The following is a 24,345-nucleotide window of genomic DNA, read 5'->3' on the forward strand; positions in this document are numbered from 1 at the left end:
AATAATAAAAACAAGTTGAATGAATACAACTTAAAAACAAAATTAAAATACAACATTAAAATATTGAAACATTAAAATATTAAAATGTAGCCTCATCGCAGGAGGAGAAGGAAAAGAAAAAAGAAAGAGGGGAAGGGAATCAACTGACTCCAAGCCACAGGCCAGGCGGAACAACTCTGCCTTACAGGCCCTGTGGAAAGAAATCAGATCCTGCAGGGCCCTGGTCTCAGGAGACAGAGCGTTCCACCAAGTCGGAGCCAGAGTTGAAAAGGCCCTGGCTCTGGTTGAGGCTAATCTAACTTCCTTAGGGCCCGGGATCTCTAGGGTGTTGCTATTTATGGACCTTGAGGCTCTCCATGGGGCAGACCAGGAGAGGCAGTCCCATAGGTACAACAAAATACATATCAAACAAAAATATGAAAAAAGCCTGACACATGAAATGAGTCTGAAAACATTCTTCCATTATTTATACTTTACACCAATGCACTTTTCAAGAGCATTTGTTGCACATGGCGTTTCATTTTATATCAAAGTGTAAGTGTGGCCAGGTGCAGTCCTTGGTTTGACACTAGTTGTTTTGGAGATACCACAAATAGACAGCTTAAACTGAGTAGTTATTGGGAGTGAGCTATTGGACATTTTTCTAAGTGTTTTAAACTTCTGGTGTGTATGTGTATGTGTGTACACATACATTTATACATGTATTCAAGTTGAGGAAACATCCAAACCCAGACACTTGTACCCAAAAGATAATACATAAACATTTTAATTGAATACTTTCCTGATAAAAACTGCTATGTAACATTGTCTCCAGGGTTAGTCTTACTCAGAGTAGATCCATTGAAATTAATGGAAACGACTAACTTAAATTCATTAATTTCAGTAATTCTACTCTGACTTCCCTTAGCCTTCCATCCAGTGATAGATACTGATTTAATGATACAGTGCATTTTGTTTTGACAGGTACCATTTTTTGGTCCTTTGTTTGATGGGGCAATTGTGACTGCGAAACTGCTACCAAATCTTATCCGGGCCTCGTGCATCAATGCCAGCAGAGCTGTGAAGTCCCTTAAAACTCTGTATCAGAGCTTGTATCCTTTTCTTTGTTTCTAGTTCAGGACTGGGAATTACATCTGTTCACTTTGAGGTAAGTTTTCTACAAGAATATTTGGTTTTGTGAAAGACTCTGCTGAAACCATTAAGTCTTTATCATCAATAGCTACTTGCCAGGGTGAGCATCCTCTGAATATCACTTGCAGGGAATCGGCATAGCACTCTGAATATTACTTGGGGAGAGGGCTGTCGCTTCCCCATAGCATCTGGTCAGCTGGAAGAGGTGAGCCTTTGACACAATACAAGAGGATTTTTCTTACGTTTAGCAAAAGCAACGTTTTTAGAATTATTCATGTTTGATTTTTGAACTAATCTGATGAATAAAGAATGTAAAGATGCATTTCCCTTTGCAACATTTCCAGTATCAGCCCCTTTGGAGAGCAGAGCCTCCTTCTGGAAACTTGGCAGGGCAGCAGCAAGGGCAGGCTGTGGGGGTGCCGTGCAGGGCACCACCAACCTCACTGCCACCCCAACCCTTTCCAGCCAGGAGAGCAGCTTCTGCATCTTTCCTTCTATATTGGGAATGCAGCGTGGATATTGGCATTTGTATATATATGAGAGAGAGAGAGAGAACTTTCAGAACTCTCAGAACATCAATGCAGATTTCATTTTATGGTAGAGACTATTTTGCTAAAAGTGACCAGAATAATTTCAATAGCTGTGGTTGGTAGAATTGTAACTGAGCCAATTTAAGCCTTTGATCTTCCAAGCCCACAAAAGATACCGTATAATCACTAAATTGGCAATAAAATATTTTTTTCCGTTTTACCATATGTCTGTTTCAGCAGCAATATCGTAAAAGTCCATTTTTGTAAGGTCACGAATTTAAGCCGCACTTTAACTTTTTACAGTCGGAATTTGGAGGGGAAATTGCTGCTTATATTTGGGCCAATACAGTACAGTGGTGCCCCGCAAGACGAATGCCTCACAAGACGGAAAACTCGCTAGACGAAAGAGTTTTCCGTTTTGGAGGTGCTTCGCAAAACAAATTTCCTATGGGCTTGCTTCGCAAGACGACAATGTCTTGCGAGTTCCTGCTGGGTTTTTTTTCCTCCCCCCCCCCTTTTTCTAAGCCGCTTATCAGCTGATCCGATCAGCAGAAAAGCCGCTAAAAGCCGCTAATAGCGCTAATCCGCTAATCCTTCAATGGGCTTGCTTCGCAAGACGAAAAAACCGCTAGACGAAGAGAATCACAGAACGGATTCTTTTCGTCTTGCGAGGCACCACTGTATATATCATTTGGCGAGGCACACTGATTTTAGAAGCTTTTTTCTTAGCCTGCTTGACTCACCTAGGCCTGTTTACAAAATAGCTAAAATAGACCTGCACAACATGCAGCCTGTTGCACAGCCCCCAAGTCATGTATTGTGGCCTGAAGGATGCTTGATAACCTGTCTGTTTTTGCAGTCCCAGCTAGGCAGCAAAACCAGGTGATTATCAACCTCCTAATAACCTGTCGTACGTGGCTGGTGAGCTAGGTTTAGATCACAAATTTCTAATGTCCAGTTGAATTTGAAGTCCTCCTTGACAATATTTGTACTTGAACAATCTATGGCCGCTGGCTGCTGCTTGGGTGAGTTTCTGTTATTGCAGCCTGGAGATATAGGCAAAGTTCGTGGACTACTGCAGCAGTCTTCTGGATTCTTGCCCATCGTGGATGGTGGCAGCTGGAAAGAGAGAGCGGGGAGGGGAGAATCAAGCAATGCCATCAGATCCATTAGAAGGAGAGAATGGGCTTCTAATGTTCTCAGAAGGCTGTGGACAGGACTATCTTGAAGTTTCCTTTACTGGAACTGTCTGATCTGGGCAGTTATCAGCCTGCACCTAGCTAAACAAGGTATCTGAAGAGGGCTGGGGGTGGCTGTTCAGCTCCAGTTATTCCTAGATGAAACTGACATGGGGGCCACATGATCAGTCTGGTACAGGTATAGGTAGGGATGCAGGTGGCACGGTGGCCTAAACGGAAGGTCAGCGGCTCAAATCCCTGTAACGGGGTGAGCTTCCATTGCTCTGTCCCAGCTCCTGCCAACCTAGCAGTTCAAACATATACCAGCACAAGTAGATAAACAGGTATCACTGCAGCAGGAAGGTAAACGGCATTTCTGTGCGCTCTGGCTTCCGTCACAATGTTCCGTTACGCCAGAAGTGGTTTAGCCATGCTGGCCACATGACCCGGAAAGCTGTCTGTGGACTAACAGTGGCTCCCTCAGCCTTAAAGCGAGATGAGTGCCACAACCTCATAGTCACCTTTGACTGGACTTAACCATCCAGGGCTCCTTTAATAATGTTTTTTGTTTGTTTGTTTGTTTGTTTTTTAGCTAGGTAGAGAATAGATTTTGCTTGGTTGTTTTAGTGGCAGTAGAGGACTTTTAACATTTCAGCAGTGCACTGTGCAACGCTAAAACCCCTGCCGCCACCGCTTCTCGCTTTCCATTCATCATTGCTGCAGCACCCCCTACAGTGCCTTCTCAACTCATTGCCCATTGTGGGTGAACCAGGTGTGCTCCCCTAAATCTGCTTGTTAGCGGGCAATATTTTAAGGTTTATTTTAATTTATTCATTCAAGTTTCTGAAAGCCTTGGGGTTCCCTCCTCAATCATACCTATTTCTTCCTCTTATTTCTCAGTGTCCCCATTTTAACTACAATCCTGTTTACACTCACCACCTGAGTTTGGTTTTTTGAATATGTGATAGGTGAAAGTATTATAAATAACAAAGGGAGAAGCAGTAATCGTATTTAAAATGGCACTGAAATATTATTTTGTTCATTATGAAAGAAAACATTACATGGACCAGTTGGTTTCCTTGAGCATTTCCAATTCTTCATTCTTGAAATAAATAGATGAGCTTGAGACACCTTTGTATGCCTAGATTCTTATTGATTGAGAGATTCTGAAACATGAATTATACAATACATTGTTGAGCTACATTTTATGTTTTTTGTTATTGATGCCTCAGAGTCTCTTTTGAGAAAAAAGCATCCAATAGTATGGTGCCTCTTGCGGAGCTGCTTTTGCTTTGCAAACATAAGAGAAGTGGAGACAGTTTTCACTGAGTCCCCCTACACCACCTGAAAAAATGTTGCAGAGTGTTGAGGGACTCTCCACAGCAACATGGAAGGTGGCATGGAATTAGAGCTGTAGGGGAAAGAGAAAACCGGTGAAAATTGCCTCCCCTTCTCTTCCGTTTCCAGATGTTTCCACTGGATCAAAAACTGTTCCATAACCAGAACATCAGCATTGGATTTCACCCTTATACTTTCATGTACTCTTGTCTTGAATATATTTTTATATATATATAAAATTGCAGTCACTTTTCCCCATTCAGTTTATGGGACATGGCATTTTTCCCTTCCAAGATTATCAGTTCTGCCGTCATTGGGGGAGAATAATTTGCCTTCTGTAGTTTTCAGTCAGTTGTTGTCAGAAACTATGCACGTTGGAAATAAAATATGACTCAGAACTGTTCGTAACAATCTCACCAATCTCTGTAGTGTCCTGATGAACATTATAGTGGGTCTAATTGGTGGCATAAAGGAATACTGACCTTCATTTTGAAGTGCAGTTTCCCTGCTGGAGTAGATCAATAGCTGAGCTGTCTGTCACTGCTGCTCGCCTTCCGTTCTCACAGCGAGAACATTCTCCAGGCAGCAATCAATAGCTGTAATCTGTTCCAGCCTGTAATGACATGTGAAGCTTTTAGGGTGGTATTAACATTGGATTTTTCTGTGTATGTCCTGTAGATTTGCCAAGAATTATTACATTTCATAGAAGGCCTTGGTATACCTTTGCAATAGGTAGGAAATTAAATCCTCTGCAAATTATCTGCACTTGTTTTAGGTACTGTTCCGGTTTAGACCTTGAAATCTCAGATGAACTTCTAAGTCAGGTTTAAAACATTCACTCTTATGTGTTTGCTTCTCATAATCTTTACTGTGAATTTTGAAAATCACTTTTAATGGTGCTGACCCTCCCACAATAATTAGCAGCCCCCTCATTTAAAGAGAACTGATGAACAAAAAAATATGGAGGAAAGCCACCCAATAGGTTCAACTGTATTAGTAGACTCTTAGAAGTGCTGTTTTGTTCATGTATATATATACATACCTTGTGATCTATGAAGGAAACTTCAGTTTCATACAAGTAATTCTCCTGCCATATCAATCTCTCTTCTTGAAACTCCTTTGCAATCCAGACGTCCTTTGTGCTGGACCTGGGGTGGAAAGAGTGTGTTGATTGGGCAGAGGTATCCTCCATCTGCAGTGTTGAATGTGCAGGTGGGTGCAGTGCTTCTTTGGGGTACCTGCTAGCAGAAGCCCACCCAAAGCCCTGAAACAGGCAGAGGCAGATTTAGGGAAGCGCAACAGGTTTGGTTGCACTGGGCATGGAGCCTCAGGAGGCACCCCAACTGTGATGTGGAATGGAAGGTGGGGGGCACCAAATTGTGGCATTGTGCAGGGCATCACTGAAATTTGAGACTTCAAGGTCTCATAGGCGCCGACTCCATGGGGCTTGAGGGGGCCCGAGCCCCCTCAAAAATTCGTTTGGGGGGGCTCAGCCCCCCCAATAATCTCGGGCGGCGGTGGGCGCGTCCGCGGCTTTTATAGGGCGCCCGGCGCGCACCAGCTCGATAACGGGCACCCGCGCGGCGGGGGGCGCCGGGCCGGAGGAGGGGGGCGGCCGGCCTGTCTCCTTGGCAACCCCATTGAGCAGCGCCGGCTCCCCCGGAAGGGCCATTCCCCCGCGCCGCCGATCGCCAACACCGCCGACGCTGTGGCTGCCCGAGCCCGAGCCGGAGCCCGACCCGAAGCCCGAGCCCAAGCCCGTCAGTCAGGAAGGAAGGAGAAATGGGGAGGGAGACGAGGGAGGAAAATTGCGCGCAGGGTGAAGAAAGGAGAAGGGCGAACGAGACGAGCTTCCAACCCAAAAAAGGGCTGGAAGACTGGGAGGATGCAGGATCGGGAAAGAAAGCGACGCCTTCCCCGCCCGCGACGTCGCCCACTTGTCATTGGCAGCGCAGCGGGCGCCCAGAGGGGCTGGGCACTGGTGCAGGGCCACTCCGCAGCTGCGGAGGACAGCTGCGCGGCTAGCAAGGTGCGCCGCGTAGAGCGCGGCCCTTGTGTGGCCCGGTGGCCAGGCAAGCTCGGGCGGGGACCCCCATGCGAATCTAAGACGGGAGAAGAGGGCAGAGCAAAGGGGGTCCCTTCCCCAACCTCCGGCTCTGAGACTTCCCTGAGCCCCAGAAAAGCGAAAGGATTTTCTCTTCTTCTTTTTTTATAAATATTTTATTAAGTTTTCAAATACAAAGTTAGAAACATACACTGAAGAAAAAAGTAAAAGAACAAGAAAAAGAAAAAAAAGAAGAAAAGAAAACCAACCATTCAACACATTTTTTATATAACTAACTGGACTTCCTCGCATCTCCCTTACCCTGCATTCTTTATAATAAAGATATCAGCAAATTATTACCTTGTTTCGTACCTTATTTTGTACTTTTCAAATACTATACCTCTAAATTTAACATACTTTTCATCAGTTACTTATATCTTAAATTAAACATAGTATTACCTTAGATTTTGACCTTTTCTTACTTAAAATATAATTTCCTGTTTCCCAAATCTAATTGCTGAAGCTATAGTTTCCGAATCGTGTAAATTTTTAACATTCATACAACTTATATTGTTTTTGTAAATAGTCCTTAAATTTTTTCCAGTCCTCTTCCGTTGTTTCTTCTCCTAAATCTCGGATTCTGCCAGTCATTTCAGCCAGTTCCATGTAGTTCATCAATTGCGTCTGCCACTCTTCCAGTGTGGGCAAATCTTGTGTCTTCCAATATTTTGCGATAAGTATTCTTGCTGCTGTAGTTGCATACATAAAGAAAGTTCTATCCTTCTTTAACACTTTCTGGCCAACAATGCCCAAGAGGAAGGCCTCTGGTTTCTTGGGAAAGGTATACTTAAATACCTTTTCTAACTCATTATAGATCAATTCCCAGAAGGCCTTAACTTTTGGACAAGTCCACCAGAGGTGAAAGAATGTCCCTTCAGCCTCCTTACATTTCCAACATTTATTATCAGACAGGTGATATATTTTTGCAAGCTTGACTGGGGTCATGTACCACCTATAAATCATTTTCATAATATTTTCCTTCAAGGCATTACATGCCGTGAATTTCATACCGGTGGTCCATAACCTTTCCCAGTCCTCAAACATGATGTTATACCCAATATCCTGAGCCCATTTTATCATGGCTGATTTGACTGTCTCATCCTGAGTAATTTTCTCTTCAACCTGCCCTCCATCCTCTTGCAGAAAACTCTTTGCCTGCCCTGCCCGTATCTCGTTTTTGCTTTTTAATTCCACACACGCACCCTTCGGACTTCGTGGCAATCGGGCGCGTGGGTGCGTTTCCTAAGAGAGTGAGGACCCCCGCCTCCTCCCCACCTGCTCCCTCGCCAGCCAGCCAGCCGCGCGCCCTAGCCGGAGAGCCCCGGCCGTCCCCGTCGCGCAATCGGCTGGATCTCCCTTCAGCAGGCCGTGCTCACAACTCGGCCCAGGGACCCCCCAGCAGCGGATCTCCGGCTCAGCTGAAGAATCCGGCAACAAGCCCCCTCCTCCCCAATCGCTCCGCCGAAATACGCTCCAAAACCCCCCAGATAGGCCGCCGGCCGCCAAGTCTAGTGGCGCCCTGAGCGAGGGTCTCTCCCCAACACCGCCACCTCGAACTGCGTTCTCCCGGCTACCCGAGCGAACCAGCGGCAGGACCCCGGTATGGGCCCCCCCAATATTTTTTATAAGTCGGCGCCCCTGCAAGGTCTACAACTGAAACAGGGCAGGGAGGGGCTGAGCCAGCTATGATCCTGCAAAGCAAGAGTAAAGCAATATCTGATTAAGCGTAAGATATTTATTTCATGAATTGCTGCAGATTGCCTCCTGATCTGGACTGGGAAGCTGTCATGGGAATTAGAGGGCTTTAACCCTTTTCTTCCAGTGTAATCCAGACCTGGATTGTGGCTTCACACCTGCAGTCTGCATTAGGAAAAGTATCGGGAACATTTTCCCCTTCCAAAATGCAAATGCCAGAGTGGGTGGATCCAGATTGGGACTACAATGGGAGGCAAAGGGTTAAAGCAGAGATGGGGAACCTCAAGCCCCAGAGGTGAAATGCAGACCTCCAAGCCTCTCTGTCAGACCTTTGGGACGCTGCTCAAGCCCCAGCCCCTCCCCAGCCACACCTCTTACTGGCCCTGAGAGTTTTTGCCTAGCTGGAATGTGTCCTTGAACTCTGATAATGCCTCTTGCTTGCCTGAATGGAGACTAGGGAGGCAGAACATGCTGAGCTGATCCAGCAAATCAGGCAAACTTCTGAATTTGTTCTCAGAGCTTTTGGATACCCTGATGTTCTGCATGGTCAGTTCTGTCTCCAGTGAACTCCAGTTCTTATTCTGGCCACTACAATTCTACTGGCCTATGCTGGGGTCTCACAGCTGTAAAGTTCCACCGGCATACTTATCCAAACAGAGCAAGTGAGGTTTCAAGCTGAGGGTAGTCCTCTAAGAATTAGAGAAGAAAATCTTCATGGGTGCTAGCCAGTCTTCAAGTGGTCCAGGGCACATGGTTTCTAGACAAGTCTGAACTATCAAACCAAATTAGCAGAATAAAATATCTGTTCCTTTTATTTAAATATGTACATTAATCTAACATAATATTGAGATAAAACCACAAATGTTTATTTTACAAGGAGAAAATATTTGCAGGCATTTTGCTAGGAAGCTTAATTGTGAATAAATAGTAATTAGCCCTTTTCTATTCAATAATTTCTTCAGTTCCTTCTCTTCAACTTTCTAGGTGCCCTGGCACTTACAATCCTCACCAAACTATGGTTATCATTGAGCTGTCTCTCCTTCCATTTAGATTACCAGAGAGAATGTTCCAGCATAAGATATTACCCTCCTGTTGAGAGCATATTAATTAGGGTTTTGCTAGCTGTTCTCCTTTTCTGACTTTTTAAATCAAAACGTATTTCTACAAAAAACTCAAAACTGAGTAAATGTTCACCGTTTTCTGTCATCTGCTGCTGTTTCAATGCCATTTTGTTTCATTTTTAGGCTGTCTTCTTTTTAGGTATAGTTTCACTTACTATTCTACTCTGTCAATAATCACACGCTAAACAGGATGTAGTCAGGACACTTAGTGTGCAGCTGATTTGGCTATGTGATTGCATCATTAATAGCAATATAAGCTAATTCATAATGTGGGAATTTCCTGAATTAATGAAAAATCCCCAAGGTAAAATATATTTTTCAGTGTGAGAAATATTTGTGAAAGTGCTCTACTGCAGCTCAGCTGAAACACATATACTGTAGCCCAAACCTGCACCAGTACTTGTTAATGTAAGAGTTATTATAAGAACAATTAAATGTGAGTTTTCAAAGCTTAAGTGAAGAAACAAACTTTTAAAAACAACAATAGTTTTGTGTTCTTTGCTAATATACTTACTGCATATTTCCTTATACTTCATAGTGTCCACGTTTATTTTCATTCTGGTTCAAAAGTGACCACCCACTGACCAATTTACTGTTCAATTAAAGTATCAAATGAGAAAATGAGTGCACAGTTTGAGAAATATTGTTTGGGTTGAGCATATAATTTTTCCACACTAAACTAGCATCAGTTTGTGTTGAAATGAGGTTGCTTGTATAGTATGCATTCTTGCTACTGTATTCTTTATAGCAGCAATCTTATTTTGCCTTCTTGGGAGTAAAGGCAATGTAGATTTCTCAGGTTTTATAATAATGAAGTTTTTCATTCCTTCAAAACATTGAGTTTCAGTGAAAGCATAGTAAACATAATAAAAAGCATACAAGGATCTTGTCAGGTAAAATGTCTTCACATTTTGTCAAAAACCAAAGTCCAGATTATGCATGTTTAAGATAGAATGAAATTCATGTAAAATGTTTGACTTTTTAACCCTTTTCAGCATATATGGCATTGTTGATGCTACTGCTAAATGACTAATCATTCTAATTCTGTTGTGTTAAAATGCAGTCAATTGTGAAAAATTGCAATGCATTTAAAACATTATTTACTTCTATATGCATTAGTCCTTTCATTGTCATGTTATGAGTTTTGTTTGCTTTTTGCATTAAAATGGTTACTTGATCTAGCTTGAGTAATTATAACTGTGATGTTGAAACAAGCAAGGCATGCATCTGCTTCAATCTAAGCCTTGGCTAAGGCTTTACTGACTCAGGAATGTACCATTTTATTTTATTTTATTTTATTTGGAAAATGAAAGCAGTTAAGGTTAATATGCTTTCAATAGGATGACAGGAACAAATTCTGAGCTTCTTGAACAATATTTATCAGTTTCTTAGTTGTGTGAACTAATGACTCAGATTCAGTATTTATGATTTCAGGAAGAAAAATACCAAATGTTGGGCTGCATGAACTGCATAAAATAAAGTGTTTTTTAATGTCCCCCACCCCGCTCCTTTGAGGCTTGCACTGGGGTTTAGCTCACACATTCTCATTAACATTCTAGCTCTGTATTGCCATTGCTTCTTCCGAGCTTACCAGCTGTTCCTGCTGCTAGTTACAATGTCTGATGTGTTCAGATCACTGGGTTCCTGTACTCACCACAGAGAAGAGACAGTCTTTCCATTGGGGATATCCACGTGTCTGCCTGTGAGCAATGGCACCGAATAAAGTAATAGGTCCTCGCATGGCATATGGTGTCTGGGTTCATACAAGATGCAAAACTATTCTGCCGCTAATGCACAATGACTCATAGCATTGCTAATTTTTCTAACAAAAGCGCACTTCCACACCCACACTTTTAACCCCTCAGGCTAAAAAGCTTCTGCTTTAATCACAAATCTTTGCAAATGTAAAGAGTGAACTTCTTGGCCAAATGTGAAAGATTTGACTGTACATCTGATTAAGTGAAAAGTGAAAAATTTACTCAAAAGGAAAGTGTAATTTAAAAAAAAATCTAAATCACACAGTTATATTAGAGCTTTACATATAGTTGATTAGCATTGTTCCATTGTGAGTAGCAGAAGTGGATTTATGTCATTATAATACTTTGGAAACCACTTTCCCACAAACTATCTTTAATAAGAGTGAGTTTTGGCAAATGAAGTTTTCAGCTGGGTATGTGTGCTTATACCTAACCACTTTTTTAAATGGGCAGTCTTTACTGCAATAGCACAAACTCTTGGTGTCATTGCAGCTAACAAGACATCCAGACCATGGGGAGGAAGTCTTAGGGGCGTAATCGTCCACTTGCCAGGAAAGCAGGTCCACCCCACATATACAGACTTGGCAAGTGCCTGGGATGCCAAAATTCCAGAAGTGCCTCAGCTATGTAAATGCATTGAGGAGGGAAAAGTTGCTGCCTGTTCTTTTGAAGGAGATAATGTAGAGCTATATTATTATCACTTTTGCTCATACTAGAACCATTGAAATTAATGGGCATGCTTATATTAGGCTTGTTTGTTTTAATGAGTGTACTCTGATTTTTTAAAAATTGAATACCACCCCTTGACTTTACATGAATGGTAAGAAGTTGTGCAAATACGCCACTTTTCCCCCAGAGGTTGGGATGGACTATTTATTCTTAATTATGTTTTGTGTTGCCTGTTGTTCTTTGTTTTACCATGCTTGACATATTACAATGATTATTCAACCCATCTTATAGGTATCTCTAATTGTGATTGATGTGTAATCATTCATTTTATTGAGCTCATTAAGGACTGCAAACCTCTGTACAACTTACAGTAATTAGAACCCAGATAGCCATTCCATCTGTTCCACAAGCACTGTTTAATTAATGAACTCTTAATGTGTTCTTTGCCCTATAAAAGACATGTAGTAATTTTCCAATTGTTGAATAGGACTTCAATGCCAACAATTTGTACAATTTTAAAACAATTTTTTGGTATTAGTATTCTTTCTCACCTCCTGCTCCCCCTTCCACACACAAAGCAATGTTGTTGAAGCAAGGAACATCACATATTCACTGTAGTTCTAATGTGGATCTGCCAGGTACACCATGTAAAAATTTTTTAAAATACAGTGCTGTGTCAATATCTGAGAGAACTGTCAATACTGATAAAGGAGACTTGACAACATCACTAAAATTTAAAATATTTCCTTATCCAGGTATTCTTCTAGTATGAGATTATTGTCAGAAGGTAGCTCTGGTTCCTACTAGGATTGGAGAATTGGTTATTTTCAAATCTACATTATTAGTATCCCCCCCCCCCCCGTATATACAGTACAATCAAATCTTATGCAAGGGTTCAATTCCAAGGATTCTGCATATACACAAAGAATTGTGTATACCAAAACCTGGGGGGGGGGGGAATCCTCAGTCCTCCCAGAACCACGGCCCCAACCCAAGCAGGCTTTTCCCCACCAAGCAAGTGTTTTTCATCTCAAGACATTTCTAGGGCAGTGATTGTGCATGACTTTCCTATGAAGAAAGTTTCTTCCCTGCCCAAAAATAACCAAATAGAAGAATTGCCAATTCAGCATAACAGTCAAAAATAAATAATTTTCCGTATCTGTCAGGGGTTCAGAAGCAGAGACGCAGAGAAGGGTGGAAACAGAGAGCGAGGGGGAGGAAGCCGAAGGGAGAATGAGTGATGATGACGACCCGAGATCTCCAAGCCTAAGCAGTGAGTCAGAGGACTCCCAAAAGGGAGCCCCAGTGAGCAGAGCAAGGGGGGGATCCGGGGGGACACCCCAGGAGGAAGGGAACAGAGGAGATTCAGAGAGCAGCAGCTGGAAGTCGGGACCCACGCTCAAGACTGAGAGCAGCAGGGAGGAAGGCAGCCAGGCATCGGGTTCCGGAGGCCGTCAGCAGGAGGGAGGGCACGAGTCAGGGGTGGTCACGCCCTCCTCAGAGAGCGAGGCAACGGTCAAGAGGAAAGTAGAGAGTTGGGCGCGCGCGCCAAGTTCAAATGCAGCGGAAGCTGGAGCAGTAAGCAGCCCGGAGAGTGAGCCAGGTCCCAAAGCCCGCCGAAAGGAAGCGGAAGGATCAGGGGGGTCAGCGTCAGAGGAGAGTAGAAGGGAGGAGTCCCAGGGGGGCAGAAGGACCCAGAGACGTAGGGAGAGGCGAAGGAGGTGGAGCAAGGCTAGGGTATTAAGCTGGTGTGCAAGAGGCGGGGACTCAGATGGGTCTTCGCCGACCTAGGGCAGAAGGTGTAGAGCGGCACGCTGCAGTTCGGAAATGAAACCTGTAACTCAATAAAGACTCTTTTAAAATGGACGCTGTGTGGCGTAGTCCTATGTGAGCTGGGACCTGGTAGCAGCTCTGACAGTAAGACCCATCTCTTCAAAGCTTCAGAAACCTGAAACCTCGCAGCGGGAGCAGAAGCCGCTAGGGGAGGAAGAGGGGTGTCTGTAAGCAAGCTCACAAAGGTTAGCAAGATGACGGAAGAACAGAGGATCTCCGCGCTGCAAGAGGCAGTGACCCAGTTGTCCTCAGAGGTATTGGCTTCCAAGAAACGGGAGGAGGAGACTACAGCCGCCTACAGAGACCTACACGCCAGGTTTGAAATGCTTGTTAAGCAAGGGCAACCGGGACCCAGACCGGAGGGCGTGGGATTGGCACGGAGAGCAGGAGGGCTTGTGGCTCACTTCGATGGGACTTTGCAACAGTACCCTAATTTTAGAGCAGACGTAATGTGCGCACTGCAACTGCTGGCAAAAGACTTTAGAGATGAGGAAGAGAAGGTGGGGTTCATATTGTCCCATTTGCATGGGGATGCCAAAGCCTGGCTGCGCAATTTGTGGAGGGATAAAGATCCGGCGCTTCAGAATGCAGATGCCTTTATCAAAGCGATGGATGCGTGTTTTTTGTCTACTATTGATGTGGATCTTGCCAGACGGGAGATTCATGGACTAAAACAAGGGAGGGCGAGCGTCCGGCAGTATCACGCCCGATTTTTTGCGCTGGTCAGTGCTTTAGAATGGGATCGGGATTCGCCCCCTGTCAGAGACCTCTTCTGGGAGGGTCTAAGTTCTGCGGTTAAGGATGAAATTGCAAGGGGGGAGAGGCCCCGAAGCACGCAGGAGGTGGTCCAAAGGGCGCTGACTGTGGGGGTGAGGCTGGAAGAACGTCCATGGTGCAGAGATGAAGGACGTGGAGGGCGCGAAGCAGCGAGAAGTTTCTCTTTCGTTCCGAGGGAAGCAGCGCGTGCGCAATCCACACCTCCGCCAGGAGGGGGAGGGGAACCGATGGAGGTTGGAGGTGCAAGGGCTCAGTCAGCAGCCAGAGCCCTAGCACCGGCAGCAGTGAAAGCGAAGCCTCCTAGAGGGAACAGGAAGTGTTACATCTGCGAGGATCCAGGCCATTTGGCGAAGGAGTGTCCCCGGAGGCTCCACAAGCACACTGCAGCCTCAGCAATGGTGACTGCAGCAACGCAGCAAGGAGAACCACAGCAGGGAAACGACGATGTCTGGCTGGAGACGGAGGCACTGGGGCCCAGCCAGACGCATCTGTGAAGCAGTCCCCAGCGATATTGCAACCCACGGATCCCCTCCCACCCAAACCAGTAGTGCAGCTCACAGCGTCTCTCCAGCTACCCGACGGCGTCACTATCGAAGTGCCGCTTTCTGTGGATTCTGGAAGCAACGCAGACTTTATAGCGCAGAGCTTTGTGGAGCAGCACGCTATACAGCTATTGCCTGCCACTCTGCCCCTGCAAGTCGTCACAGTGGATGGCAGAGAGTTGCTAGGGGGGCAGGTGGTGAAGCAGACGCCACCGATGGTGATGCGCCTTGGCAACCACAGGGAAGTCATCAGTTTTAATGTCACCCAACTGTCGGACACGCCCATTGTGTTGGGCATGAGTTGGCTGGACAGGCACAGTCCGACACTGGCTTGGTACCAGAGACAACTGATCTTCGGCTCCTCTTATTGCGCAGAACACTGCATCCTGCCCCGTCGGGAGGGAGAGGAGGAGGAATCACAACTGCAGTTGGGAACGTTGCAAGCGGTCCCCCACAAATACGCGAGCTTTTTGGAGGTCTTCTGCGAGAAGGAGGCGGACAAGCTACCCCCTCACCGGCCATATGACTGCAAGATTGACCTCCTACCGGGGGCGACGCTGCCGAAGGGGCGGCTATACTCCATGTCTGAAGATGAAATGCAGGAACTCAAACAGTTCATCGAGCATAATCTGGAGCGTGGCTTCATCAGAGAGTCCAAGGCAGTGGGGGGCAGTCCCGTTTTCTTCGTGAAAAAGAAAGACACGCCCCAAAAAAGACTCGTTGTGGACTACCGCCTTTTGAACCAGATGACCAAACCGTCTGATTACCCCATGCCCAGGATTGACGACCTCCTCGCGACGGTGCGCAAGGGACGCGTGTTCACCAAGTTGGACCTGCGAGGGGCGTACAATCTCATCCGCATGCGGGAGGGCGATGAGTGGAAGACGGCCATGTTCACACCGCTGGGCACCTACGAATACAGAGTTATGCCCTTTGGATTACAAAATGGCTCTCACTGTTTTCAAGCTTTTATGCATCACGTGTTGGAGGGACTCCTCTACAAGACATGCGTCTGCTTCCTGGATGACATCCTGATTTTCTCTGACTCGCAGCAAGCTCACGACCGAGACGTGAGGGAGGTGCTCAGCAGGTTGCAACAACATAGACTGTACGCCAAGCTGGAGAAGTGCCAGTTCGACACGACGGAGGTGGATTTCCTGGGATACAAGTTGTCGGACAAGGGGATAGCCATGGACAGCACCAAGGTTCGTGCGGTATTGGATTGGAAGAGCCCGCGCAACCGGAAGGAGGTCCAGCGGTTTGTCGGCTTCGCCAACTTCTATCGCAAGTTTATCAAGGGGTTCGCGATGCAGACGGCAGCAATTACGGACACGCTCAGCTCCAAAAAAAAGAAATTCATCTGGACGGAGCAGGCGGAACAGTCCTTTCAAGCGCTCAAGCATCTCTTCGCATCGGAGAAGCAACTGCTGCATATCGACCCCAGTAAACCGTTGAGGGTAGAGACAGACGCGTCAGACAGAGCCGTGGGAGCTGTCCTGCTGCAGCGAGACCCGCAGGGGGTGTGGCGGCCGGGAGCGTTCTACTCCAGAAAGCTCAGCAAGTCGGAGCAGAACTACACCATCTGGGACAGGGAGTTGCTGGCCATTCATGCAGCTTTCAAGGCGTGGAGGCACTTCCTAATCGGCGCCAAGCACACGGTGCAGGTCTGCACGGACCACAAGAATCTGGAGCACTGGCGCACGGCTCAGTTCCTGAACCAGAGGCAGATACGTTGGGCGGAGTTCTTTGCTGACTTCAATTTCCGAATAGAGTACGTCCCAGGCGACACCAACATCATGGCGGATGCACTGTCCCGAAAACCGCAATACCTAGAAGAGGTGACGCCAGCGGCGGCCATGCACATCTTCGCACCGACGGCGTGGGCGTGTGCCTCAGCTACAGTAGACCTGGATGCGGTGCGACGTGCATTGCGGGACGACTCATTCGCGCAAGACAAGATGGCGGAACTGCTCAGAGGCACAGCTACCACGGACGGGTTCCAGGTGCGGGACGGCTTGCTCCTACGCAAAGGGGCTGTCTATGTACCAGGAGACGACCTTCGCGCCAAGGTACTGCAACAGTTGCACGACGCACCCACGGCCGGTCACTTTGGCACAGAGAAAACGATGGAATTAGTCGCGAGAGACTTCTGGTGGCCCAGGCTGAGAGGGGAGGTCGCGGACTACGTCGCGAGGTGCGACACCTGCCAGAGGGCCAAGCCGGTACACAGACCACCGGCGGGACTGTTAGAACCGCTGCAAACGCCGTTTGAACCGTGGGAGAGGGTGGCCCTGGACTTTGTGACGGATTTACCCAGCTCGAGAGGCAAGACAGCTGTGCTGGTGGTGGTGGACTTGTTCACCAAGATGGCACATTTCATTCCGTGTGCGAAGGTGGCCACGGCGGAACAAACCGCCAAACTGTTCATAGATCACGTGTTCAAAGTGCATGGCCTGCCACGGTCTATCCTGTCCGACCGCGGACGCCAGTTCATCTCGTCTTTCTGGCAGAAGCTGATGGGTTTTCTAAATGTCAAGGTCAATCTGGCATCAGCAAGACACCCGCAGACCAACGGGCAAGCAGAGAGGGTCAATGCCATCATGCAGCAGTACCTGAGATGCTATGCCAATCAACAGCCTGCGACGTGGGTGGATTACCTGCCGCTAGCCGAGTTCGCTTACAACAACACGAAGCACGTGTCCACAGGAGTGACGCCGTTCTTTGCCAACAATGGGAGGCATCCCAGAACCTTCCCGGGACTGGAGAGAGTGGGGGAAGGAGAACCACAGACGGCGGACGCGTTCGCGTCAGAGCTGCAGGCGGTCCACGATCAACTCAGACGGCAGCTGGAGCTAGCTAAGCACGCCTACAAGGTGCAAGCTGACAAGCACAGGCGGGTTGGCGAAGTGATCCAAGTGGGAGACTGGGTCTGGTTGGCAGCCCACGCAGTGCCGACCAGGTCACTTGCCAAGAAGAAGTTGGGGCACAAGCAGATCGGTCCGTACCAAGTCGAAGCGCAGATCAACCCGGTAGCCTTCCGACTGGCGCTGCCGGAGGGTTCCAGAATGCATCCGGTGTTCCACAGGTCGGTGCTCACTCCCTACAAGGCACCTCACAGGTTCCAGGAGCCAGGGACGGCGCCAAGTCCGCTCCGGGAACGGACGGAGACGCGGGGGGTGAAGCACCAGGACCACATCAACGAGGTCACGGAGATTTTGGACTCCAGATGGGGGGAAGAGGGAGTCGAATACCTCTTAGCCAGAGAGGGCACCCGGGCCAGCGCCAATAGCTGGGTACCAGACTACGCTTTGGAGGAACCCCTGCTCAAGGACGAGTTTCATGCCCTCTTCCCACACAAACCCATGCCAGCGAGCTTCTTCGACGACTGGTTGTTCACACCCACACTTTCTTCCAGCACGTTCCATGGATTCGACTCAGAAGGGGAACCCACACGGAGCACCCGTTCCCCAGAAGGTTCACCGGCAGGTTCGGCATCAGGCAACTCGTATTGGTGGGACGATCGACCAGAGGAGCAATGGCGCAGGAAGTGGCTGGAGATGCCAGGTCGAGCGACCGGCGCAGAGACTGACATGGACGTGTTCGGGGAGGACCTCGGGTTCGAGCACGGCGGTACAGAGATGGAAGAGCAACAAGTCAACGTCGACGACCGCGAGGGGGAAGACTCGGAGGTCTTCAGTTGGCGGCCACCCACGGGGAGCGACCTGTATCCAGCATTCCCTCCCATGATGATGGAACACCCAGCACCCACACCTGACAGCGGGGAGGGGGGAAGGGGGGGCTTCGAGGGGGGGATGGATGTCAGGGGTTCAGAAGCAGAGACGCAGAGAAGGGTGGAAACAGAGAGCGAGGGGGAGGAAGCCGAAGGGAGAATGAGTGATGATGACGACCCGAGATCTCCAAGCCTAAGCAGTGAGTCAGAGGACTCCCAAAAGGGAGCCCCAGTGAGCAGAGCAAGGGGGGGATCCGGGGGGACACCCCAGGAGGAAGGGAACAGAGGAGATTCAGAGAGCAGCAGCTGGAAGTCGGGACCCACGCTCAAGACTGAGAGCAGCAGGGAGGAAGGCAGCCAGGCATCGGGTTCCGGAGGCCGTCAGCAGGAGGGAGGGCACGAGTCAGGGGTGGTCACGCCCTCCTCAGAGAGCGAGGCAACGGTCAAGAGGAAAGTAGAGAGTTGGGCGCGCGCGCCAAGTTCAAATGCAGCGGAAGCTGGAGCAGTAAGCAGCCCGGAGAGTGAGCCAGGTCCCAAAGCCCGCCGAAAGGAAGCGGAAGGATCAGGGGGGTCAGCGTCAGAGGAGAGTAGAAGGGAGGAGTCCCAGGGGGGCAGAAGGACCCAGAGACGTAGGGAGAGGCGAAGGAGGTGGAGCAAGGCTAGGGTATTAAGCTGGTGTGCAAGAGGCGGGGACTCAGATGGGTCTTCGCCGACCTAGGGCAGAAGGTGTAGAGCGGCACGCTGCAGTTCGGAAATGAAACCTGTAACTCAATAAAGACTCTTTTAAAATGGACGCTGTGTGGCGTAGTCCTATGTGAGCTGGGACCTGGTAGCAGCTCTGACAGTATCAATTCAATTCCATTGAGATTCGATTGTATATGTCACTCACCCATAAACACTTGCATTCAAAGCAACCCACAATACGAGGGAGGGGAAAAAACAGAAAACATAGCAAATTAAGAAACATACAAATTGTGTCAATATAGCAGTACAAAATTTCAGTATGACAGTATAATAAAAGATAAAAATGAAAATTAATGTATAAAAACAGCAATAACAAATTTTAACAATGCCCCAAATATAAATACAGATATGTTGTGATTATGGCCATCACAAATTTACACAGGAGTTTAGAAATTAACTGTTTATGCATAGAAGCTTGGCCAGCCTTCTCCAACATGGTCCCTCCAGCCGTTGTTGGGCTCCACCAGAGAAGGTGAAGTTAGGATGGATCCGAAGACCCTTCAACTTGGCCATGTCACCTGGCATAAAGGAAGCCAGCAAGAAGGGTAGTGTAACTCCAACAAACCCTATTTTAAAGGATTGTTTTCCCTCTGCTGGACTTGGGATGACTCCGCCAGCAGTCACCTGATATTTAGCCTTTGGCCCAGTTGGGGCATATTGACATAGTTTGTCATGCGCCTGCCTTGATCTCCTCCCTTGTGACTGTCCCCGAAAAGTGTGGAGGGTGACAACAAGAGAACATCCCTTTTCTGTGGTGGCTCCATGATTGTGGAACGCTCTTCCCAGAGAGACTCGCCTGGCACCATCATTACATGTCTTTAGGTACCAGGCAAAAACATTCCTCTTTACCTAGGCCTATGGCTCTTAAATAATCTATGGCCTGTGATATTTTGACAACGGGTACACAACAACAACAACAGCCTCACTGCTAAGCAGAGTTTGGCTCTCTTGGTAACTTTATGCTGGCTAAATTTACACCAGCATGCTTTTCTCTGGCTTCAATCATAGGATTGCTTCCCCAATGTACCTTCTAGTCCTGTTGTTGAATCTGTATTTGAACAATGAGGTTAATTGAACATAGAATTTTCATTTTGAGAAGTTTTCCTTTTTTAGATATAGCTCTTTGAAACTATTGGTGTTTGATATGTGGTTTTAAATGAAGACTTTAGCCCAGTCTTCTTCAGCATTTTAAGACCCACAACACACTTTTATAATGTACTTTCCTGGCAGTAATACCAGGGGTATAGCGTGGGGGGTGCCAGAGGGGCCGTGGTCCCGGGCTTGGGCTTTTGAGGGGGCGCAAAGCAGACGGCCCCACCACTGCTCCTCTCACAGGCGCCGGAGAACAAGAGAGAGAGAAGCAGAAAGGGAAACGCTGAGAGAGAAAGGAACTGCTTCCATGGGGAAGGTTATTCGGAGGGAGAAGGGCAGCGAGAGCCACTCCAGCGCAGGCGAAAGAGCAACCTCCTCCCGCGTTCAGGAGGGGAAAGAGGCAGGGAAATCAGGGTTATGCAGATGTCAGGTAGAATCATCCCTCATGGATGTGGCACATTGCAAGGCTTTTTCCTTGCTGCAATGATCATTTGTCCCCTATGTGTATGTGTTTTGCTTCGCGCCAGCACAGCCCTCCTCTCCCAGGCATCGGAAGGCAGTCTCCTTCACCTTCTCATCGCATCTTGGATCTTGAAAATAGCAGCACAGCCCGAGCCTGCCATTTGTCCGCAAGGGTGAGAGGCAAACCATTCTGTGATTCAATGGGCTGCCGCTCCCCCCCCCCATAAAAAGTAAAAATCTAACCCTGCTTTGGACCCAGAATCCACACCATCACCACCTACTGTCTCCATGCCTCCTTACCACACTTTTGTCTCTGTCGAGCATTAATGCGCTTTCCCACCAATAAGATCTTAAATGTAATAATTATATAATAATAATTTTTAAATTTATATCCTGCCCATCTGGCTGGGTTTGTAGGGTTGGGTGCATCCAGCACCTATGGTATAGAAGTGCTAATTAGCATTGATAACATTAAAGGTAAAGGGTAAAGGGACCCGACCGATAGGTCCAGTCGTGACCGACTCTGGGGTTGTGGTGCTCATCTCACTTTATTGGCCGAGGGAGCCGACGTACAGCTTCCAGGTGATGTGGCCAGCATGACTAAGCCGCTTCTGGCGAACCAGAACAGCACACGGAAGTGCCGTTTACCTTCCTGCCGGAGCAGTACCTATTGATCTACTTGAACTTTGACATGCTTTTGAATTGCTAGGTTGGCAGGAGCAGGGACTGAGCAACGGGAGCTCACCCCGTCGCGGGGATTCAAACCACCGGCCTTTCAATTGGCAAGCCCTAGGCTCAGTAGTTTAGACCACAGCGCCACCCGCGTCCCATGATAACATTAGGCACGCATAAAACAAGAGAGGAAAGCTTTCTTCTGACCCCTTGATTCCTTGAATTGGGGGCCCTGCATAAGAAACAGTGCAGCTTCAAACATTATATATAACCAGCAACTATTTTGGTGTAATTTTTTTATTATGAAAACTGAAATTTCTGACACTGTATTTTTAGTTTAAAATGATTGCCAATTTGTTTGAGTAGTTGAAAGACTGCAGCACCAGATCTCTGCATGGCATTTATTTTATTGTTGGCAAAGATGTCCTTGTGCTGTGCATTCTCATTTGTGTCGGAAATGGAATTCAGTTCAGTTCATGAATAGATTGTCGAAAAGATTAAAGTGTATGCTGTGCCATTTTTTACAGAAGAGTGCCTTTGATGTGCTAATGTTCATTTTCACTCCTTTCATTCAAAAGTGCTGGTCATTGTTTTGCTCTGAAGATTGTCTGCTTCATATATGCACATTCTACTAGCTCTGTAGTCAAATCTTGCTTCAGCTTGAAGGAATATAAACAAGTGGTCATAGTTAATCTTGAAATATGGTGGCATCAAATAATCGTCAAACCAAGAAGATGCCTATCAAAGAACACCTGGAACTTTTGTTAAAGTAAACGTTGAGAGCAACGTTGAGGCTTAATACTGTAGCAGAGCATGGAAGTATCTGTGGTTTCCCCCAGTTCTGTGTATTGCCTCATTCAATACATTGTTACAGCTGTGTCCATTTAAAAAATGTCCAAGGAATCGTAAAATGCTATAATTTACAAAAGGGACGGTCAATGTGGTGCCTTCCAGGTGAACAGTGCCAGTATCTCTAATCTTTTCAGACCGAAACATGTACTAGGGGACTCATTTCTTAATATTTTATCATGTATTTGCATGGTGGCAGTGGTCCTGTTGTGAGCCACCTGGAATTAGGCAGTAACCCATCAGCTGAAGCCCAGTGCTGTAGTAGATGCTATACACAATGCCCGTTCCTTTAGTTATGAAAAGTCACAGTGTGGTGCACAGGTTAGATGAAAGATTGTCAATCTTTTCACGTCCTTGAGCATATTTGTTGCCTAATCGTTTACTTACATCAGTAGCTGGCAGAGCAACAACAACAACAACAACATTTTATTATTTATACCCCACCCATCTACTCTGGGCAGCTTCCAAAAAAGATTAAAAATACATTGAAATGTCACATGTTAAAAACTTCCCTAAATAGGGCTGCCGTCAGATGTCTTCTAAATGTCAGGTAGTTGTTTATCTCTTTGACATCTGATGGGAAGGCGTTCCACAGGATGGGTGCCACTACCAAGAAGGCCCTCTGCCTGGTTCCCTGTAGCTTTGCTTCTTGCAGTGAGGGAACTGCCAGAAGGCCCTCGGAGCTGGACCTCAGTGTCTGGGCAGAACGATGGGGGTGGAGATGCTCCTTCAGGTATACTGGACCGAGGCCATTTAGGGCTTTAAAGGTCAGCACCAACACTCTGAATGGTGCTCAGAAACATACTGGGAGCCAATGTAGGTCTTTCAAGACCGGTGTTATATGGTCCCGGCGGCCGCCCCCAGTCACCAGTCTAGCTGCCGCATTCTGGATTAGTTGTAGTTTCCAGGTCACCTTCAAAGGTAGACCCACATAGAGCGCATTGCAGTAGTCCAAGTGGGAGATAACTAGAGCATGCACCCCTCTGGCGAGACGGTCTGCGGGCACGTAGGGTCTCAGCCTGCGTACCAGATGGAGCTGGTAGACAGCTGCCCTGGACACAGAATTGACCTGCACCTCCATGGACAGCTGTGAGTCCAAAATGACTCCCAGGCTGTGCACCTGGTCCTTCAGAGGCACAGTTACCCCATTCAGGACCAGGGAGTCCTCCACACCAGCCGGCCCCCTGATCCTCAAGAACAGTACTTCTGTCTTGTCAGGATTCAACCTCAATCCATTAGCCGCCATCCATCCTCCAACCGCCTCCAGGCACTCACGCAGGACCTTCACTGCCTTCACTGGTTCTGATTTAAAAGAGAGGTAGAGCTGGGTATCATCCGCATATTGATGGACACCCAGCTGAAACCCCCTGATGATCTCTCCCAGCGGCTTCATATAGATGTTAAAAAGCATGGGGGAGAGGACGGAACCCTGAGGCACCCCACAAGTGAGGGCCTAGGGGTCTGAATACTCATCCCCCACCACCACTTTCTGAACACGGCCCAGGAGGAAGGAGCGGAACCACTGTATAACAGTGCCCCCAGCTCCTCTAGAGAGGCCAGAAGGATGTTATTATCGATTGTATCAGTCAGTTAAAACCTGGTGTGAGCTCTCTCCTAGCAGCCTTCACTGGGTGCTTGGTCACCACATAGGTTTTGTGTGGCACTACAGTAAGATTGAATGACATGAGAGTTTAGATTTCTTATTCTGGATTTGTAACAACAACCTGAAGAGTGAAAAAATAATAAGCATTCGCTGCCATGTTGAGATTTCCACCAATAGGTATCCTACAAGATACCTGAGTTTGCTTGAGAACCTGAGATTTGGGGATAGCATGATATGGGTGGCCTGGCAGCTCAAAATGTGATGTGGAATGGAGAAGCATCTTGCAGCACACCACTTATTGCACTCACTCAGCACCACTGTGCAACAGAAAACAGTGAGTTAAGATTTGTAAGCTAGGTTCTAAAACTTGATATTCTATGTAGCAATCAACTCTTTATTTCTTAAAACTTGTACACTGCTTAGTAAAGGGACGCCAGGGGATACTGTGGTGTAAACCACCAAACCTCTTGGGCTTGCTGATCGCAAGGTTGGCAGTTTGAATCCACATGACGAGGTGA

General features: G+C 47.2%; 1 protein-coding gene across 9 annotated transcripts in view; it reads left to right on the forward strand.

The window, feature by feature from the left end:
* Positions 1-24,345, forward strand: part of RALGAPA2 (Ral GTPase activating protein catalytic subunit alpha 2) — a 222,355-nt gene that overhangs the window by 149,198 nt on the left and 48,812 nt on the right. For 8 of the 9 annotated variants that reach the window (XR_014222286.1, XM_082234139.1, XM_082234138.1 and 5 more), the window contains one exon: positions 964-1,091. Coding sequence is in view for 8 of the 9 variants with exons in the window: in XM_082234139.1 (XP_082090265.1) it covers positions 964-1,091 (128 nt within the window). In the remaining variant the exon portion in view is untranslated. Of the gene's footprint in view, positions 1-963; positions 1,148-1,259; positions 2,007-24,345 lie in introns of those variants that run through there. The other variant, XM_082234143.1, reaches the window with a different exon arrangement.

Source organism: Podarcis vaucheri (assembly GCF_965113315.1).
Source record: "Podarcis vaucheri genome assembly, chromosome: 8".
In the NCBI taxonomy this organism is placed as follows: Eukaryota; Metazoa; Chordata; class Lepidosauria; order Squamata; family Lacertidae; genus Podarcis; species Podarcis vaucheri.